We start from the raw sequence: 18,953 nt of genomic DNA, 5'->3' as shown, positions 1-18,953 counted from the left end.
TGGGCTCTGCGTGGGTTAGAACTGGAAGTCTCTGCAACTATTCTCCCAGTTTGGAGGCCGATGAGGCCCACCTAGAGGGAGAGAAGGAACATGGTGGGCAGGGAAGACATATAAAGCTCAGCCTCAGCCTCTGGCAGAGACCACGTGGCAGGCTGCTGTAGCTTGAGGAAGTAGGGGAGCCCCAGGAGCAGTGAGTGGACTGTGCCCCAAGTGAGTGGACCACGTGGCAGGCTGCTGTAGCTTGAGGAAGTAGGGGAGCCCCAGGAGCAGTGAGTGGACTGTGCCCCAAGTGAGTGGACCACGTGGCAGGCTGCTGTAGCTTGAGGAAGTAGGGGAGCCCCAGGAGCAGTGAGTGGACTGTGCCCCAAGTGAGTGGACCACGTGGCAGGCTGCTGTAGCTTGAGGAAGTAGGGGAGCCCCAGGAGCAGTGAGTGGACTGTGCCCCAAGTGAGTGGACCACGTGGCAGGCTGCTGTAGCTTGAGGAAGTAGGGGAGCCCCAGGAGCAGTGAGTGGACTGTGCCCCAAGTGAGTGGACCACGTGGCAGGCTGCTGTAGCTTGAGGAAGTAGGGGAGCCCCAGGAGCAGTGAGTGGACTGTGCCCCAAGTGAGTGGACCACGTGGCAGGCTGCTGTAGCTTGAGGAAGTAGGGGAGCCCCAGGAGCAGTGAGTGGACTGTGCCCCAAGTGAGTGGACCACGTGGCAGGCTGCTGTAGCTTGAGGAAGTAGGGGAGCCCCAGGAGCAGTGAGTGGACTGTGCCCCAAGGTTTCCCCCTCTTCACACACTCCTTTCCCTGGCTCGACTGACCCTTCCCTGCCTTGCTTCTAGGCAGTTGTTGCAACCGAAAAGATGCTCCTCTCACTTCCCTTTCTTCCTTTCCTGCAGGAGCCAGTGTGGTGTAGTGGTTAAGAGCGGTAGTCTCGTAATCTGGGGAACCGGGTTCGCGTCTCCGCTCCTCCACCTGCAGCTGCTGGGTGACCTTGGGCCAGTCACACTTCTCTGAAGTCTCTCAGCCCCACTCACCTCACAGAGTGTTTGTTGTGGGGGAGGAAGGGAAAGGAGAATGTTAGCCGCTTTGAGACTCCTGAAGGGGAGTGAAAGGCGGGATATCAAATCCAAACTCTTCTTCTTCATCATCTTTTATTGCACAATGGCAGCTTTTTACTCAACTTACGCCATCAAGAGTCCTTTGGCTTCGAGCGCCACATTTCCTTTTTCATTCTCCCACTCCCCGTCATTGTACAGTGGTACCCCGCAAGACGAATGCCTCGCAAGACGGAAAACCCGCAAGACGAAAGGGTTTTCTGTTTTGGAGGCGCTTCGCAAGACGAATTTCCCTATGGGCTTGCATCGCAAGACGAAAGCCCATAGGGAAATGCTGGCGGTCGGGAGCAAAGACTTTCGCCCACAGCCGGCCTTCAGAAGAGGACCTCTTCTGAAGGCCGGCGGGGGGCAAAAGTCTTTGCTCCCCCCGCCTGCCTTCCCCCCACCTGCCCCGGGCGATCTTAAAATGCTGGCGGGCGGGAGCGAAGCGTTCGCTGCCGACCCCCAGCATTTTAAAATCTCCAAGGGACAGCAGAGAAGTCTCTGTCCCGGGGAGGTTTTAAAATGCTGGGGGTCGGGAGCGTTCGCTGCCGACCCCCAGCATTTTAAAACGCTGTTCCGAAGCGGGGGGCGGGAACATCTGCCCCAGCCGCCCCACTTCGGAACGATGTTCCGAAGTGGGGAGGGGGGGCGGGAACAGCCGCCCCAGCCGCCCCCCTTCGGAACGATGTTCCGAAGGGGGGAGGGGGGGCGGGAACAGCCGCCCCAGCCGCCCCACTTCGGAACGATGTTCCGAAGGGGGGAGGGGGGGCGGGAACAGCCGCCCCAGCCGCCCCACTTCGGAACGATGTTCCGAAGGGGGGAGGTGGGGCGGGAACAGCCGCCCCAGCCGCCCCACTTCGGAACGATGTTCCGAAGGGGGGAGGGCGGGCGGGAACAGCCGCCCCAGCCGCCCCACTTCGGAACGATGTTCCGAAGGGGGGAGGGGGGGCGGGAACAGCCGCCCCAGCCGCCCCACTTCGGAACGATGTTCCGAAGGGGGGAGGGCTGGCGGGAACAGCCGCCCCAGCCGCCCCACTTCGGAACGATGTTCCGAAGGGGGGAGGGGGGCGGGAACAGCTGCCCCAGCCGCCCCACTTCGGAACGATGTTCCGAAGGGGGGAGGTGGGGCGGGAACAGCTGCCCCAGCCGCCCCACTTCGGAACGATGTTCCGAAGGGGGGAGGTGGGGCGGGAACAGCTGCCCCAGCCGCCCCACTTCGGAACGATGTTCCGAAGGGGGGAGGTGGGGCGGGAACAGCTGCCCCAGCCGCCCCACTTCGGAACGCTGTTCCGAAGGGGGGAGGTGGGGCGGGAACAGCTGCCCCAGCCGCCCCACTTCGGAACGATGTTCCGAAGGGGGGAGGTGGGGCGGGAACAGCTGCCCCAGCCGCCCCACTTCGGAACGATGTTCCGAAGGGGGGAGGTGGGGCGGGAACAGCTGCCCCAGCCGCCCCACTTCGGAACGATGTTCCGAAGGGGGGAGGTGGGGCGGGAACAGCTGCCCCAGCCGCCCCACTTCGGAACGATGTTCCGAAGGGGGGAGGTGGGGCGGGAACAGCTGCCCCATCCGCCCCACTTCGGAACGATGTTCCGAAGGGGGGAGGTGGGGCGGGAACAGCTGCCCCATCCGCCCCACTTCGGAACGATGTTCCGAAGGGGGGAGGTGGGGCGGGAACAGCTGCCCCATCCGCCCCACTTCGGAACGATGTTCCGAAGGGGGGAGGTGGGGCGGGAACAGCTGCCCCAGCCGCCCCACTTCGGAACGATGTTCCGAAGGGGGGAGGTGGGGCGGGAACAGCTGCCCCAGCCGCCCCACTTCGGAACGCTGTTCCGAAGGGGGGAGGTGGGGCGGGAACAGCTGCCCCAGCCGCCCCACTTCGGAACGCTGTTCCGAAGGGGGGAGGTGGGGCGGGAACAGCTGCCCCAGCCGCCCCACTTCGGAACGATGTTCCGAAGGGGGGAGGTGGGGCGGGAACAGCTGCCCCAGCCGCCCCACTTCGGAACGATGTTCCGAAGGGGGGAGGTGGGGCGGGAACAGCTGCCCCAGCCGCCCCACTTCGGAACGATGTTCCGAAGGGGGGAGGTGGGGCGGGAACAGCTGCCCCATCCGCCCCACTTCGGAACGATGTTCCGAAGGGGGGAGGTGGGGCGGGAACAGCTGCCCCATCCGCCCCACTTCGGAACGATGTTCCGAAGGGGGGAGGTGGGGCGGGAACAGCTGCCCCATCCGCCCCACTTCGGAACGATGTTCCGAAGGGGGGAGGGGGGGCGGGAACAGCTGCCCCAGCCGCCCCACTTCGGAACGATGTTCCGAAGGGGGGAGGTGGGGCGGGAACAGCTGCCCCAGCCGCCCCACTTCGGAACGCTGTTCCGAAGGGGGGAGGTGGGGCGGGAACAGCTGCCCCATCCGCCCCACTTCGGAACGATGTTCCGAAGGGGGGAGGGGGGCGGGAACAGCTGCCCCAGCCGCCCCACTTCGGAACGATGTTCCGAAGGGGGGAGGGGCGCGGGAACAGCTGCCCCAGCTGCCGGGCTTCGTAGCGCTGCTGCGAAGCCGGGCGGGGGGTGGGAACACCTTCTGAAGGCGGGCAGGGGGCGAAAGTCTTTGCTCCCCCCTGCCTGCCTTCCCAGGGGCTTTTAAATCGCCCCGGACAGCGGAGAAGTCCTCCGCTGTCCGGGGCGATTTTAAAATGCCGCCCGCCAGCATTTTAAGATCCCCCGGACAGCGGATCTCCTCCGCTGTCCCAGGGTTTTTTAAAATGCTGGGGATGGGATGAAAAGCCCTTGTCCCCCCCCCCCCAGCCTTCAGAAGAGGTCCGGGGACAGACTGTCCCCGGACCTGGCCTGAAGGTGGTTTCCCTAGGAACGCATTAATTGATTTTCAATGCATTCCTATGGGAAACCGTGCATCGCAAGACGAAAAACCCGCAAGACGAAGAGAATTGCGGAACGAATTAATTTCGTCTTGCGAGGCACCACTGTACACTTCTTCCCACCCCCGCCTCCTGCACTTCCCCAGATTTCTTTCTTTCTTTCTTTCTTTCTTTCTTTCTTTCTTTCTTTCTTTCTTTCTTTCTAAGGCTGTTTTCACAGTGCCCAAACTCAGCGGGGTTTTTTGTTTGCTTTGTGCTGTTGATATTAACAGTTCCAGTGGACGACTTGTAAGATCCATTGGGTAGAGAACATAGCTGTCAACTTTTCTTTTTTCTTGCAAGGAATCCTATTCAGAATAAGGGAATTTCCTTTAAAAAACAGGGAAACGTTGACAGCTATGGTAGAGAAGATGCTTCGTTTCGTCCTTCACAACTTCGGATTCCTGACCCCCAGACCCTCAAAACAGGACATAAATTATCTTTAAGAACTTTTGGACAGGTGTGGCTTTAAAGGGTTTTGGTCTGACCCATGTGCACATGTTGTTTATCTTTCAATAACTCTCAACTTGATGTGCAATATCTTTAAAGTACATTTGAAGAACATATTTCCCACCTAAGAATTTTGGGCACTGAAGTTTATCCCAGTTCCCGGCAACCCTTAACAAAGCAAAGTTGCCTTGAAGGGGGGATGTGTAGGCAGCCTGTTCCACACTGGAATTTGTCTTCTACCAGGAGTAGGCAGATAGTAGGTCAAGTTCTACTGGTAAGTCTGTTGAAGCTTTGCAGTAGGTGAAGTGTTCCTGACTGATTTTTTAACAACAGCAACAAAAGGATGCCTTTCACCACCTCATGATTGTCATGATCAAAGCTTGGAGTAACCAAAAGTAAGCTTCATTCAGTTTTTAGTCCTGGATTGGGATTTCTCTAATTATAAGGGGTTGGGGTTTTTTTGCATTAGATAGTATAAAAGAAAAGAAAAAAGTAAATCCTGCAAGTTACAAGAAAGGAGATTCTGACAAAACCTCAGGAAAACCTTTCTGACAGTAAGAGCTGTTCAACGGTGGAGAAGTCTCCCTCAGAAGGTTGTGGACTCTCCTTCCTTGGAGGTTCTTAAGCAGAGCTTGGATGGCCATTTTAGCTGAGATTCCTGTATTGCAGGGGATTGGACTAGATGAACTCTACAATTCTATGATTCTATTATTCCTACAAATAGTGAACATCATAGAATGGAAGCAATTGACTCATGAATTAACAATGAGCTGAAAAAAATATTATTATTATTTAGTAAATTTATATACTGCCCTATACACGGAGGTAGCAACCTGATTTTTCCATTCCCCATAATGGATTTAACAAATCTGGAGTAGAGTCCTTAAGGATGGCATGTTGTATGCCTCCTCCTAGCAACTCCTGCATCCATGCAGGTGCCAAATGTAGGGCAGTGTTGGCAGCGGATACTTTTTTCTTGCCCCAGTGCTTCCCGAGGGAGCAAAAAGAAAGCTTATTTTAAACTGTAATGTTATGTTCAGACAGAAACTTTGAGGGAATCTTTTGCTCAACGTGGGGCTCAAACCCATCACTCTGAGATTCAGAGTCTCAACTTCTACCAACTGAGCTATATCCTGGAAAGAGAGTTGGAAAGAAGTGTGCATCATTTGTCAAGAACTACGTTTCATAGTAGATCCTACTAACGTCGTCTAACATAGGCAGCAGGGGCCAATGGGATGTGGCAGCTAAATAGCAACAGGTGAGGGAACAACCACTATAACCACTACGATCCCAGGGACTAGACTAGACTACAGTGGTGCCCCGCAAGACGAATGCCTCGCAAGACGAAAAACCCGCTAGACGAAAGGGTTTTCCGTTTTTCAATGCGCTTCACAAGATGAATTTCCCTATGGGCTTGCTTCGCAAGACGAAAATGTCTTGCGAGTCTTGTGATTTTTTTCGCTCCCCCCCCTTATTCTAAGCCGCTAAGCCGCTAATAGCCTTTTAGCCGCTAATCCGCTAAGCCTTTAATAGCCGCTAAACCGCTAATAGCGCTAATCCGCTAATAGTGTTGCTTCGCAAGACAAAAAAACCGCTAGATGAAGAGAATCGTAGAACGGATTATTTTCGTCTTGCAAGGCACCACTGTATACTATACTATACTATACTATACTATACTATACTATACTATACTATACTATACTATACTATACTATACTATACTATACTATACTATACTATACATGCATTACTGTTGAAAAACTGGCTATGAGCACTGAGATTGTGGGGAGTGGCACTGGTGGCAATATTGCTTTGTGGTTTGCGGGTTTTTTCTAAATCATTTGACCCCAATAAAGAGGAAGCCTGCTTCACAAGTTCTGTGTTACAGCAATAGGACTCTCAAAAAACAAAAGAGCAAAAAAAAATCAGCTCTGAAATCTATTTTCAGGAGTCAACTCTGAAATGTGTGAAGTAATAGTAGAATGATGGTTTCTGGTTCCTTTGGAAATTTAGCTCTTTTAGGTCTTTTCAAGGCTTCCTCCCACCCATACTGGTGCTTCTTTGGGCTCTGGGGAGGGTCTTCTTGTAAGCCACAAGGACTCTCCAGCTCTCACCTGCCATTTCCTGGTATGAGTTTATCCTTCCTTCCTTCCTTCCTTCCTTCCTTCCTTCCTTCCTTCCTTCCTTCCTTTCCCGGTACGGTGCAGACTTGTGGTCATGCGCAAGTGAAACATGTGTAAGGGGGGGGGGGAGGAATGATGCCTGTACTATATAATTCAGGAGTGCTCCAGACCTGAACGGAGAAAACAATCTTAATTTTGTTACAGTGTTTTCTGCGCCCACACAATGATTCTAAATAAAATCTTCCAAGCCTCACTTTGGATCTTGATCATGCCTTGTGGATTCTGTTCCCTAGGTAAGTTGAACCTTTTCTGCACTTATTATTAGACTGCAATCCTAAGCCTACAGAATTTTTTTTATTGAAATCAATAATATCAACTTCCTCCTGCTGACTTGAATGAAGGTGGGCGATCTATATACACTATAAACAGTTTAAAACATCTAATTTAACTGGACTAAACCCCAAATAAGAGAACTTCCTCCTAGGGCCAAATAGGTGGTTTAGGCAAGCTGTTGATACCACAGTTGGGAGTGAGCATTCCTTGTGTGCTGCTCTCCAAAACCATATCTGCTTTTCAAAAAGAAAAACGCACACTGATGTGATTCCCACTGACTTGTTTAGTGCTGAGTCTAGTTTGGCCCGAGTGGCACAAAGAAAGCTGTCAAATGTATGAAGTCTAAACTGGCTCCACAGTCATTGTATAATGGCAAAAAGTCAAAAGATGCCATATTATGAAAAACTATGTGGGGAATTAAAACATGTTATCCAGTTGATGCTGACACAAAACCCCACACATACCCCCCAAAAAATAAAATATAAATTTCACCATCACCCCTGCCCCCCACTTCTTCCCCAACCTTATACTGTACTCAACACTAATGTCTCATAACAAATGTAACTGATCTGTAGAAAAGACTTTACAACCTGAAAAAAGAGACAATGCACATACTTTTGTAAACCAAGAAAATCTTTAATAAGAATTACTTTTTAAAGAAAAAACATGTATGTCAAGTCTGAGGGGTGGTAGACAACACATGAATCTGTTAAAGGGACGAGGTAGAACCCTTCTTTGTTCATTTTTCCATCACTACTGTGTTGTTATGTGTTTTGCTGTTAGTATATCTGATCTAAATGATTGTTCTTTAAAAATAGATGATGATACTTGAAATTTTTTGACAGTATTTACGCAGATGGGATCCTAGTGGGGGTAATATTTTAAAAGATATAAATTGTAAGATTTTACTGATGCCAAGTAGTTTAAAGTCTTTTTACCAAACGAAACTGGTCATTCAAATGCCTGAGAAATCTGTTGTTTTACCTTTCTTGCTTGCAGCTCCTCCCCCGCCTCCTGAAATTATTGTCTGCTTATTTTATTACAAAAGTGGTTCAACTCTTACTTGCGTCTGGACATATGATAGGGACCCTGAAACAGTCTATACTCTCACTAAACAGTAAGTGCTAAGAGTCACGAAGTGGTTGCTATGGGTATGTTGTGGCACAGTACAAAATGGCTTCCATGGGGGATGTGGCAGAACACAAAATGCATTTTATCCAAAAATGAATTCCAGGGTTGTACACCAATATAATTAAATTTTCAGAAATACTGTGAGATTAAGAGGAATAAAGCCATACAACCTGCTAAAAAATACCTCTACAACAGCTATCTATATATATAGATATATATAGATATATATATATAGATATATATAGATATATATAGATATATCTATATATAGCTGGAAGTTTAGGCAGGGACTGCCCTAAACCCTATAAATGGTAGGATTTTGATTATTTGAGATATGAATGAAAATACAAGCTGCAGAACTGCGTTAGACAAAGAATTCCTATGCTGGTTTATGCAGTCAGCCTGGCCAAGCTAGTGAAGAGCAAAACTGTTAACATGGCAGAGTGTTGACTACCCATCTAAGAGGAATCCTTGGGCCTGGGCAGACAAAGGCTGCCAGCGTAACTGTGTGTGAGAGAGGTGACAGGAAAAGAGCAAGGTGTGCTGGGAAGAAGAAGGGTGAGGGGGGAAAAGACTGAGATCCATCTTGGGCAGGTTGGCTGAAAGCAGGCTGGGAGAGATGCCTTGGGCTCAAGTGCTGCACTCCTTCCTTCCAAACTCTGGTGTTAATATGTGAATAAATCATATTTATTAAAGCTATGACAGTCTCTGCTACACATTCAATTCTCCAAAGGAGCACATACCATGGTTGAGGACCAAGACCCTTGGAATCCCATCCACAAGCTTGGCAGGGCTTGGGGGTGGCCTGTACCATAAAGTTTTACTTTCTGCCCCTCTTTGCACTCATATGTGTCATATATCTATCCATTTATGTCTATTAATTTCAATGGGTCTGTAGTTATAACAAAGGATGGATACAGCCCACAAAAAGTCTTCATCCATGTGCATTCACTGTATTCTTTTCAATATCTATTCACTGCGATAACATTTTTTTCAGAGTGGGAAAGAAATAATATTTGTTCCATATGTATCTCAAAGTCAGCTTTTGTTCTGAGGCTTGTTTGTTTGTAATAAGGCTTCCAAAAACGGCCATATGTGCTTGACAAATGACAATGGTGGTACAGCCTTAACTCATATCTATAGGGAAAGGAATTGTGCTTCTCTCTTTGCCACCTGTACTGCTTATAAAAACCCTTGACTATATCCAGCCTAGAACTTTATTACTATCCGTAGTGTTTCCACACTGACAATGCAAATAATAATTTTTGTTTTTAATTGGGGATATGTGGTCAGGAAGATGCAGTAAGAGGCAATACTCAGCTCCAGCTGCTAAGCACAAGGTACCTCCATGTCCTTAGCAGGGTGAGTGGTAGGGACGTTGGGTTTTCTGGCTGGTATACAGCTGGGCACTTTTATGGTGGTGACCCAGGCCTAACGAGACTTCAGACGATACATGGGACATCTGTGATGTAGATCTCCCATAGGGTTGTTTTCTTTTTCTTTTTTAGCACGCCCTCTCTCAGGTTAGCAGCCTTAGATGGCTACTGGGAGAGCAAGTTTATCATTTTCTCCTTTGCCCTTTCTTTGATCTAAATTAACTCCCACCCATGTCTGATTTTTCACCTGTAGAACTAATAGCTCTGTGGGAGAGGGGTAAGAGAGGAAAAAGTTTAACTTACTGTCCCAGAACACTTTTTTTTAATCTTCAAAGTAGCTTTGTGTGGTTACCAATGCATACAAAGATATTTTTTAAAATAAAATAAAATAAATACGCATGTAAGATCTTAATCAAGAATTTTGTATTGCATCTAGGTTGGCTGCAGGATATTTTCATCCTATTAATTTCTATGGGAGGAAAAACCCATGCTTTAAATTTCTTCTGTTGAAATCTGTGGCACTTGAATGTTCTCAACTTTCGGTTGTCATTATTAAAAGCATAATTCACCTTTTACTGTTCTTTTCTAAATTGTGCTCAACATATTTTAGTCCTGGATTTGATTCTAAAGTGAGCTTCTTAACCACTTCTTCCCCAAAAAATATTTACTAATTTTCTTCTTTTTCCCACCGCCTGCATTTTTCACAAACAGGATGTTAGCACCGAATCAGGAAGAAAACTGTTCAATGAAACGGCCTTCGACATTAGTAGGCGATAAGATACTAAGCTGCTCAACCAAAAGTGCTTTGTGTACAATATACAATCAACCAATTTCTGCTCGGGAATATCGTGTCCAGGTGACGGCAAGAAATAGCTTGGGGAAAGCAACCTCAGAGCCTGTTTGCATAATTTCTGTAACAATTTGTAAGTTCATAAGCAATTTAAAATATGAGAAACATAGACTGTATTTGAACAACCAGTTCTTATGCAATACATCTTTTGCTACTGCAGAGATAAAAGAATTCCAGTGGCATGCAGTGAACATTTTCGTAGGATAACATTTAGCGCCAGAGGTGCCAGCTTCCAAGTGTGATTGGGACAGGACAACGCCATGTGCATGAATGTTGTGCCTCCCTCTCTAAGCTGGGAAGAAGCTTCCTGGGCTTTGGGAAGGAGTTGCCAGGCCTCTGACAGGATACTGGAGCCCTGCTGCCTCCTTACCAAAGCCGAGTGGGCTTAAGGAAGATGGTAGAAGGGCTCTTGGACCCCCTTGGAGCATTGCACCTCCCTCCATAAGCAGAGCAGAAGCTTCCTAGGCTTTGAGAAGGAGGCAGCAGGCATTAATACTTTAATACTCTTAAGTTACCAGGAACATTTAGGGTACCAGCCCAGTCTCTCTGGTACACTGACAGCACCCTGCTGAAGAATTCTATTTTGCATAAATCCACATTCCTATGTGGATTTTGAAAGGCTTCATCTCTTGGAAATCTTTCCGTGATTTCATTTATATGCATTACCACTTTGGACAAATTCAGCTTTTTGTTTCTAAGTGGTCCATAGTTTCCTGCAATATGGCTCATAAGCAGTGCCATAATATAATGCATAGCTACATTTCCACATTATCTCGCTTCTTCCCTTAGCAGTACAAATCAGTTGCCTTTTGAAGGAGGCAAGCCTACTTGTCACTTTCATGTCTACTTGGCGTGGTTATTTTTTTCCTGAATTAAAAAAACTGTTTTGTAGTCCAGCTCTGATGTATGCATAAGGCCTTTCAAACAGCTCTTAAAACTGCTAGAGGGTAGGATACAAGGAGGGAGGCTGAAGGTAGAAGGGCACAGAAAACTAATGAGGTTTTCCGCTACGCAATCAAGGTGTCAAGCCAATTCCAACCCCCCAACTTGAATGAGTGGGAAATTCCAACATTCATAGAATCTTAGAGTTGGAAGGGACCCAAGGGTTATCTAGTCCAACCCCCTGCAACGCAGGACACTCTGCTAAAGCATCCATGACAGATGGCTGAGATCTCTGTGATTGGACAGCCTCAGAACTCATGGTGACTGCAATACCTGCTGTATGGCTGTTAGGATTAGCGGTTCAATATGTACTCTGGCTTTGGTTAGTGACGTTTTGTGATGGCACATCTTACACTAGAGTATCAGCTTGTTGAAGGTCAAATGGTTTTGTCTTGGAAAGTCATTAGATTGGTGACAGAGTACATATTTGGTATGCAGGTCCCAGGCTTGATCCTTCAGATCTCCTGTGGAAGGATCAGGTAGCAAATGATGTAGAAGACCTTTGCCTCAGACCCTAGAGAGGCAATATTTGTATTAGATGTACAAGTAGTCAGTGGTGTAGCATGGGGGTGCAAGGGGGGCCGGCCGCAACATCTGGGGGGGGGCGCGCTCACTGCCTCCGGAGTCGCCGAAGAGCCTCGGGCGCAGGCTGTAGCAGAGCCGCATGTCTCGCGGAACCGACAAGCTGTGCGCGCGTCCGGGCTGAAGGCGTCCGGCAGGCAGTGGCTCTCAGCGCTCGCCACGGTCCCTGCGCGTCAGGGCCGCGGAGGACGCACCAGGCAGCCCCTCCTCACAGCCCCGCCTCCGCCGCTGCTGCTGCAGCTGCTGGGCCATGTTGCATTTTCCTCGCCTCTCTGCCCCCCTCCTCCTCCGGGCAAGCGGTGTCGTTTGGGCGGCAGCGCCAGCGGCAACTCGCCTCAGATCACCTGATGCGGCAGGTTAGGGGTTAGGGGGGGCGCAAATTACTTGCCTTGCCCCGGGTTAGGGGGCGCAAATTACTTGCCTTGTCCCGGGTGCTGACAACTCACGCTACGCCACTGCAAGCAGTGCCCCATTTGTGTATGCTCTTTGTGTGACCGCACACACACATGGTGCCCAGAACCCAGAAGTGGGGAGCACTCTGGAGAGTCCTCCTGGCTCGCATGTAGACCCTCCCCAGAGCCAGAAGAGAGTCTCCTTGCAAGCCATTAGGACTCTCCATTTATGTGCATTTTGCTGACGGATGCAGAGGCCCAGAACGTAAACCCCACATAAATGAGGTGTGGCCTATATTAGCCACAGTTCAGTGCTTACAACATTTAAAACTGCTTAAAACCACAACAAACAGAGAACACCGTAATCTTAACAGCAAAGGTAAAAGCACTTCCAATCCCCCTGCTTCATTTTATTCACTTCAATATATTACAATATATTACAGCTAATCAGCTATAAGACTGCCTGTTGAACCTCTCCGCAAGCAAAAAAACGTTTAATGAAAACACTAGCGTTGCATCACATTGATCTGGTTCATCAGTCCCCCTCCATCGAAAATAAGTAAATTAATTATCATTTTATAGCTGTGCTTAGAAATGAAATATAAATTCTGCAATGGGATTCAAGTGTGCAGCCTACCCCACTCTCCATTCCATTCCGGTAGGATTGGTTGTAAAATCGTTAGCATTGAAAGCATGAGAGCTTTCTTTCTCAATTCCAGTGAAGGCTGATCCTCCTCATATAACTAAAATAGAAACAGTTCCAGGGATGCCGCCAAAGCTAAGAGTTAATTGGAAAAAATCTGAAATGCCTCTAAGTGCCGAGAACAATACGAGGTGCCAAATTCGTTATAAATCCATAAAGGAAAAGGGCATGGTAAGTTGAATTGTGAGTAGCAATTTTTCCAGCTCATATAACTACAGACAGTGGGCAAGACCTCTAATGAATCTTTTTATGTATTCTATCATAAAATTGTTTGCCTCATTCTGCACACACAGTTAGAACACTTCCCACACTCATCTCAAAAACAGCATGGAAGGCCACCACACGGTGTTGTTGTCCATGTTGGCCTCAACTTCTCAGTCTGATCCTCGTAGTATCAGCTAGTAGTTTACCGAGGTAGTGGAATGTAGATGCTCATCCTTATCTGGGTGACATTCTGACTGTATTCTTAAGCTGTCAATTGTGCCCCTATTTTGTCTGGTGTCTCACAGCTTCAAAGTCAGTCAAGGGCATGACTGCCACATCCCCAGGTCCTTTGTGACATTTTGTTATTCTGATTCCTGGTGAATAAGTCCTTCTTGGAGTTCCAGGTGAAAGGCAGATAAGTCAGTTTTTGTGAGAAGAGTAAGAATACAGTAGCTAAGAACATGAGAGGGGCTCTGCTGGATGAGGCCAAAGGGGCCCACCCAGTCCAGTATCCTCCTTCTCAGAGTAGTCCATCAACCAGAAGCCTATGGGAAGTCCCAAAACAGAACTTGAATGCCACACTACCCTCCCAACTTGTGAATCACTGCAACAGATATTCTGAGACATACTGCCTGTAGCAGCGAGTTCCATAGTTCCTACCCTTCCCTTCCCTCTCCCTTTCCCTTTCCCTTTCCTTTTCTCTGTCTTGAATCTTCCAACTTTTGGCTGGAACATTCACTTTCATCACATCTCTTCTTACTTGCCTTTTCTCTAAACTAAGAAGTGCCAAATGCTTTAACTTTTCCTCAAAGGAGAGTTTCTCCATCCACTTAATAAATTGGGTTGCCCTTTTCTGAACCTTTTCCATTTCCACATTCTCCATTCTCCATGTACTTGCCATAAGAGAGTGTGTGTGTGTGTGTGTGTGTGTGTGTGTGCTGTCTTTTGGTAAGCAGTTATTTTATTGAAGGAGCCAAGAATGCATGCCAATTTTGGGCAAGCAGAATTTACCATCTGAGCCACACTTGGGGTGTGGGGTGAGGAATGTAAGAATATGGATGCAAGTGATAGCAAGAGAGAGCACAGTATTTATATTTTGCCTCCTATGATATTTGCTGTGTTCTTTGAAGGAAAACTGTTATTCTGTCCAATTTCCAGAAAGATTACTTCATGGAAGAAGACAGCGCAACAATTGAACTCACTAATCTGTGGGATTGTACAACCTATACTGTTGATGTTCGGTGCGCTCATGATGACTCGAAGTTTTGGAGTGAGTGGAGTACCAAAAAAATGGGAACAACGAAAGGACAAGGCGAGCAAAAATGCTGATACAGTTTGATGCTTCTGTTAAGTTTTAAGTTGGCAGATCTAAAAAAACAAACAAAAAATAATTCATGTTAATAGTTTGTTTTTCTAAATTATATAACCAAGACTCATTCCATCTCTAGGGGATCCACAATGAATGCTTACAGTGTGTATGTCTTACATTTCACAATCCAGTGCCTACCCTGTTTAAGTGTGATGCGTGAAAACCATATTCATTTAGGATGGGAACAGATCCATATCACTGAATGGAAGACCTAGGTGGCAGTTCTGGAGAAGTGACCCAACTTTTTATCTTCTATGAAACTTCCTACAGGGAGGTTGTGGCATTCTCTTCTATGAGGTTGGGCAGACACCATCTAGTAATATCTTGTGCATAACTATTAGTCCTTCAACCAAGGTCCAGCTGAACTGAGTGGAATTACTAAATAATAACTGGGATTTGGGACTGGCACAGATGTTCATTCACATCTCATGTGACTCGTACTGAGAAGCGAAAAATGGCACTATTTCTCAGGAGAGGCTATCTCACACTGCTATACATTTATCTACTAGCTATATCTATCATTCAGCATTGCAATATAACCGGTGGATATTGTTCTGAACCACAGGCCCAAACGAGGGTTCGTGGGAGTGGTTTTGTGTAGGGATACCAAAGAATGATGTCAAAAACATTGGAATGATCAGTTCTAATGCTTTATTAAAGAAAAGTGTAGCCTTACAGTAAAGCAGCCTGGCAGGTTTCCTAACCTTTGCGTATGTGGGATGAACACCATACCAAAGAGATGGCTTTTTTACAAACAAGCAAGTGTCTTTATACACAAAGCAGCATATGTCACTTTGTCTAGGACAAATACAGTGGTACCTCAGGTTAAGTACTTAATTCATTCCAGAGGTCCGTACTTAACCTGAAACTGTTCTTAACCTGAAGCACCACTTTAGCTAATGGGGCCTCCCGCTGCTACCGCGCCGCCGGAGCCCGATTTCTGTTCTCATCCTGAAGCAAAGTTCTTAACCTGAAGCACTATTTCTGGGTTAGCGGAGTCTGTAACCTGAAGCGTATGTAACCTGAGGTACCACTGTACCCAGGTCTTACAGATAGTTGGATGGATATAGTCAGTAGAGGAAGCTTAGGACCATGATAACTGCGACTGCCACAATCCTCTCGGGTGGCAGCCTATTAGTCAGCGAACTGATATCAGTTAGGCACAATTCTGGGCACATCTTCGCTTTGCACCAACATTGTACTAGTAGCTGTCTCGGCCAGGCTCAGCACTTCAGCTGCCTGCAGTTAGCTAGAGGGCTCCTGTCACCAAACAGAAGCTCCTTTTGAGCCCAAACCCTTTGTTTTTCCATAGGGTTAGGGTCTCTCTGTTCAACTGACACTGTAGGCAGCTTTCTCCAGCTGAACCAACCTTTCCCCTGCTTGGTAGGGTAATTCCCACAGGGTCTGAAGCACCATTTTTACTTCTCCTTGGTAGTTGGAGTCTATCACAACCCTGAGAACTTGCAACTCGTTCCAGGGTCCACCCAGATCTTGGGGCTATTTTCCATAAGTGTCAGTAGGAGTAGGAGCTGTGCCTATCACTCCTTCAATCAAGGCACATCAATCCATCCCTATACAGTGGTGCCTCGCAAGACGAAAATAATCCGTTCCGCGAGTCTCTTCGTCTAGCGGTTTTTTCGTCTTGCAAAGCAACCCTATTAGCGGCTTAGCGGATTAGCGCTATTAGCGGTTTAGCGGCTATTAAAGGCTTAGTGGCTTAGCGGCTTAAAGGCTATTAGCGGCTTAGAAAAAGGGGGGGAGCGAAAAAAATCGCAAGACTCGCAAGACGTTTTCGTCTTGCAAAGCAAGCCCATAGGGAAATTCGTCTTGCGAAGCGCATTGAAAAACAGAAAACCCTTTCGTCTAGCGGGTTTTTCGTCTTGCGAGGCATTCGTCTTGCGGGGCACCAGTGTAGAACCTTTTGAGGCTTGTGTTGGCAACCATACAGCCGGGTGCACTTTTCACACTCAAAGTACTGGAGAAGCACCCATTATCCTGCCTTTTGCTCTTCCACAGGGAATACCTTTCCAATCTGCCTGTTGTTTGGCAGCTGGAATGCATCTTCCAGCATAGGGGTCCTATGGGATTTGGGTGACTCACAATTTGGATTTACTATTCCAGTAATCCATTAATGCATTTTGTGGCTTCAATGCATGATACACAACACCTGTCTGCTATCTTGCAGGTATTCGTTCCTTCAAAGAGCTGTATACTTTTTACCTGACCATGTCATGCCTAGAAACCTCAACTTCTATTGCCTGTCATTGAACTTTGGCAGGATTTACTGCCCAGCCATTTGGCACTGCAGATGGTTTAGCAAATCTTGAACACACCACTCCAAAGAAGATAAAGCACCAGAAATTAATATGATATTCATTCGATTGAATACAATAAGAAAAGAAAAGGAAAAAAAACATTGAGTTTAGTACATCCCTTGTGTCCCCTGCCAAGAAAAATAAAATTGGTCTTGTGACTCAAGGGCAATATTTAATATTTTAAAAGACATTAGCTAATTCATCTACACTTTGGGAAATGTCACCTTGCCCCTCTGGCAACTGATACTGCTGGTTGCTACAACACAAGTGGAAGCAATTACACTTCCCGCAAAACAGCTTTACTGCTCATGCCTTAATGCTGGATACAGCTTCTTAGTGAAAAAGCTGGGACATCATCCCCCTCTTCAGCGGAGAGGGGAGCAGAAGGCACAGGGTCTTTGTAACATACTGCTTCTCTCCGAGCAAGTTTTTCCACAATTTTAACCAGAGCACATTAGGCTCCTTAGCCATAGCCTTTCCCTTAGTGCTAGCACGAAGTCACACACCATATTCATTTTCAGGAAACCTCCTGGAGGGCATTCCCGCTACCCCTCCCTATCTGACACAGCTTAAACTTTGCTGTCCTCAATCTCCATCTCAGTGTCTTTCCCCCAAACATCAGGCAAGCTGCTATCAACCACTCGAGCAATGAATGATTCCCTTGCATTCCTCGAGCTCCATGAAGCCTCTGCCATAAAGCTGGGTGTGCTGCTACACTACTTATATTCACAGAATCACAGAATCTTAGAGATGGAAGGGACCCAGTATATCTGAAGGAGAGTCTCCACCCACATTGTTCTAGTGAGGTCCAGCGCCGAGGGCCTTCTGGCGGTTCCCTCACTGCGAGAAGTCAAGTTACAGGGAACCAGGCAGAGGGCCTTCTTGGTAGTAACACCCCCCCCCCCACCAGATGTCAAAGAGAACAACTACCAGATTTTTAGAAAACATCTGAAGGCAGCCCTGTTTAGGGAAGCTTTTAATGTTTGATGCATTACGGTATTTTAATATTTTGGTGGAAGCCGCCCAGAGTGGCTGGGGAAGCCCAGCCAGATGGGTGGGGGTATAAATTTCTTCTTCTTCTTCCTCTTCCTCCTCCTCCTCCTCCTCCTCCTCCTCCTCCTCCTCCTCTTCTTCTTCTTCTTCTTCTTCTTCTTCTTCTTCTTCTTCTTCTTCTTCTTCTTCTTCTTCTGTAATTCAACTCCCTGAAATGCAGGAATCTCAACTAAAGCATCCATGACAGATGCAAACCTCTGTTTACAAACCTCCAAGGAAGGAGACTCCACCACCTCCCAAGGGAGTTTGTTCCGCTTCCAAACAGCTCTTACTGTTAGAAAGTTTTTATGAATGTTTAGTTGGAATCTCCTTTCTTGTAACTTGAAGCCATTGGTTCGAGTCCTACCCTCCAGAGCAGGATAAAACAAGCATGCTCCCTCTTCCATGTGATGGCCCTTAAGATATTTGAAGATGGCTATCATATCTCCTCTCATGCTCCTCTTTTCCAGGCTAAACATACCCAGCTCCTTCAAGTGCTCCTCATAAGGCTTAGTTTCCAGACCCTTGATCATCTTAGTTGTCCTCCTCTGCACATGTTCCAGCTTGTCAACATCTTAAATTGTGGTGCCCAGAACTGGATTCCAGGTGTGGTTTGATCAAGGCAGAATAGAATGGGACTATTACTTCCCTTAGGGACGCGGGTGGCGCTGTGGGTTAAACCACAGAGCCTAGGACTTGCCGATCAAAAGGTCATGACGGGGTGAGCTCCCGTTGCTCGGTCCCTGCTCCTGCCAACCTAGCAGTTCGAAAGCACGTCAAAGTGTAAGTAGATAAATAGGTACCGCTCCGGCGGGAAGGTAAGCAGCGTTTCAGTGCGCTGCTCTGGTTCGCCAGAAGCGGCTTAGTCATGCTGGCCACATGACCCGGAAGCTGTACTCCGGCTCCCTTGGCCATTAAAGCGAGATGAGCACCGCAGCCCCAGAGTTGGCCACGACTGGAACTAATGGTCAGGGGTCCCTTTACCTTTACCTTTATTACTTCCCTTGATCTGGACACTATACACTATGTCCACAGCATTTTCCTGATCCTTCAAGTTTGTAATTCCATAAAACAAAGAAATCAGACTGGTCTGGCATGACTTATTTTTTGAGAAACCCATGCTAGGTCTTAGTAATCACATTATCCTTTTCTAAA

At 47.7% G+C, this 18,953-nt stretch overlaps 1 protein-coding gene across 2 annotated transcripts; it reads left to right on the top strand.

Moving 5' to 3' along the window:
• Nucleotides 1–731: 731 nt before the first annotated feature.
• On the top strand, nt 732–16,021 carry LOC308597324 (interleukin-31 receptor subunit alpha-like). Of its 2 annotated transcripts, none has more exons than XM_081213218.1 (6): nt 732–764; nt 6,774–6,862; nt 7,902–8,019; nt 10,121–10,332; nt 12,895–13,049; nt 14,241–16,021. In XM_081213218.1, the coding sequence occupies exons 2-6, from the start codon at nt 6,793–6,795 to the stop codon at nt 14,409–14,411; spliced, it is 726 nt and encodes a 241-aa protein (XP_081069344.1). In that variant the 5' UTR covers nt 732–764; nt 6,774–6,792; the 3' UTR covers nt 14,412–16,021. The 2 variants fall into 2 exon arrangements, with proteins under 2 accessions (XP_081069344.1, XP_081069343.1); XM_081213217.1 differs by lacking the exon at nt 732–764 and adding an exon at nt 4,251–4,841.
• The last annotated feature ends 2,932 nt before the right edge of the window (nt 16,022–18,953 follow it).

The sequence above is a fragment of the Podarcis bocagei genome (genome assembly GCF_964188305.1).
Source record: "Podarcis bocagei genome assembly, chromosome: 11".
NCBI lineage: Eukaryota > Metazoa > Chordata > Lepidosauria > Squamata > Lacertidae > Podarcis > Podarcis bocagei.
Note: the sequence above shows the minus strand (reverse complement) of the source record. Positions and strands in the feature narration are given on the sequence as shown.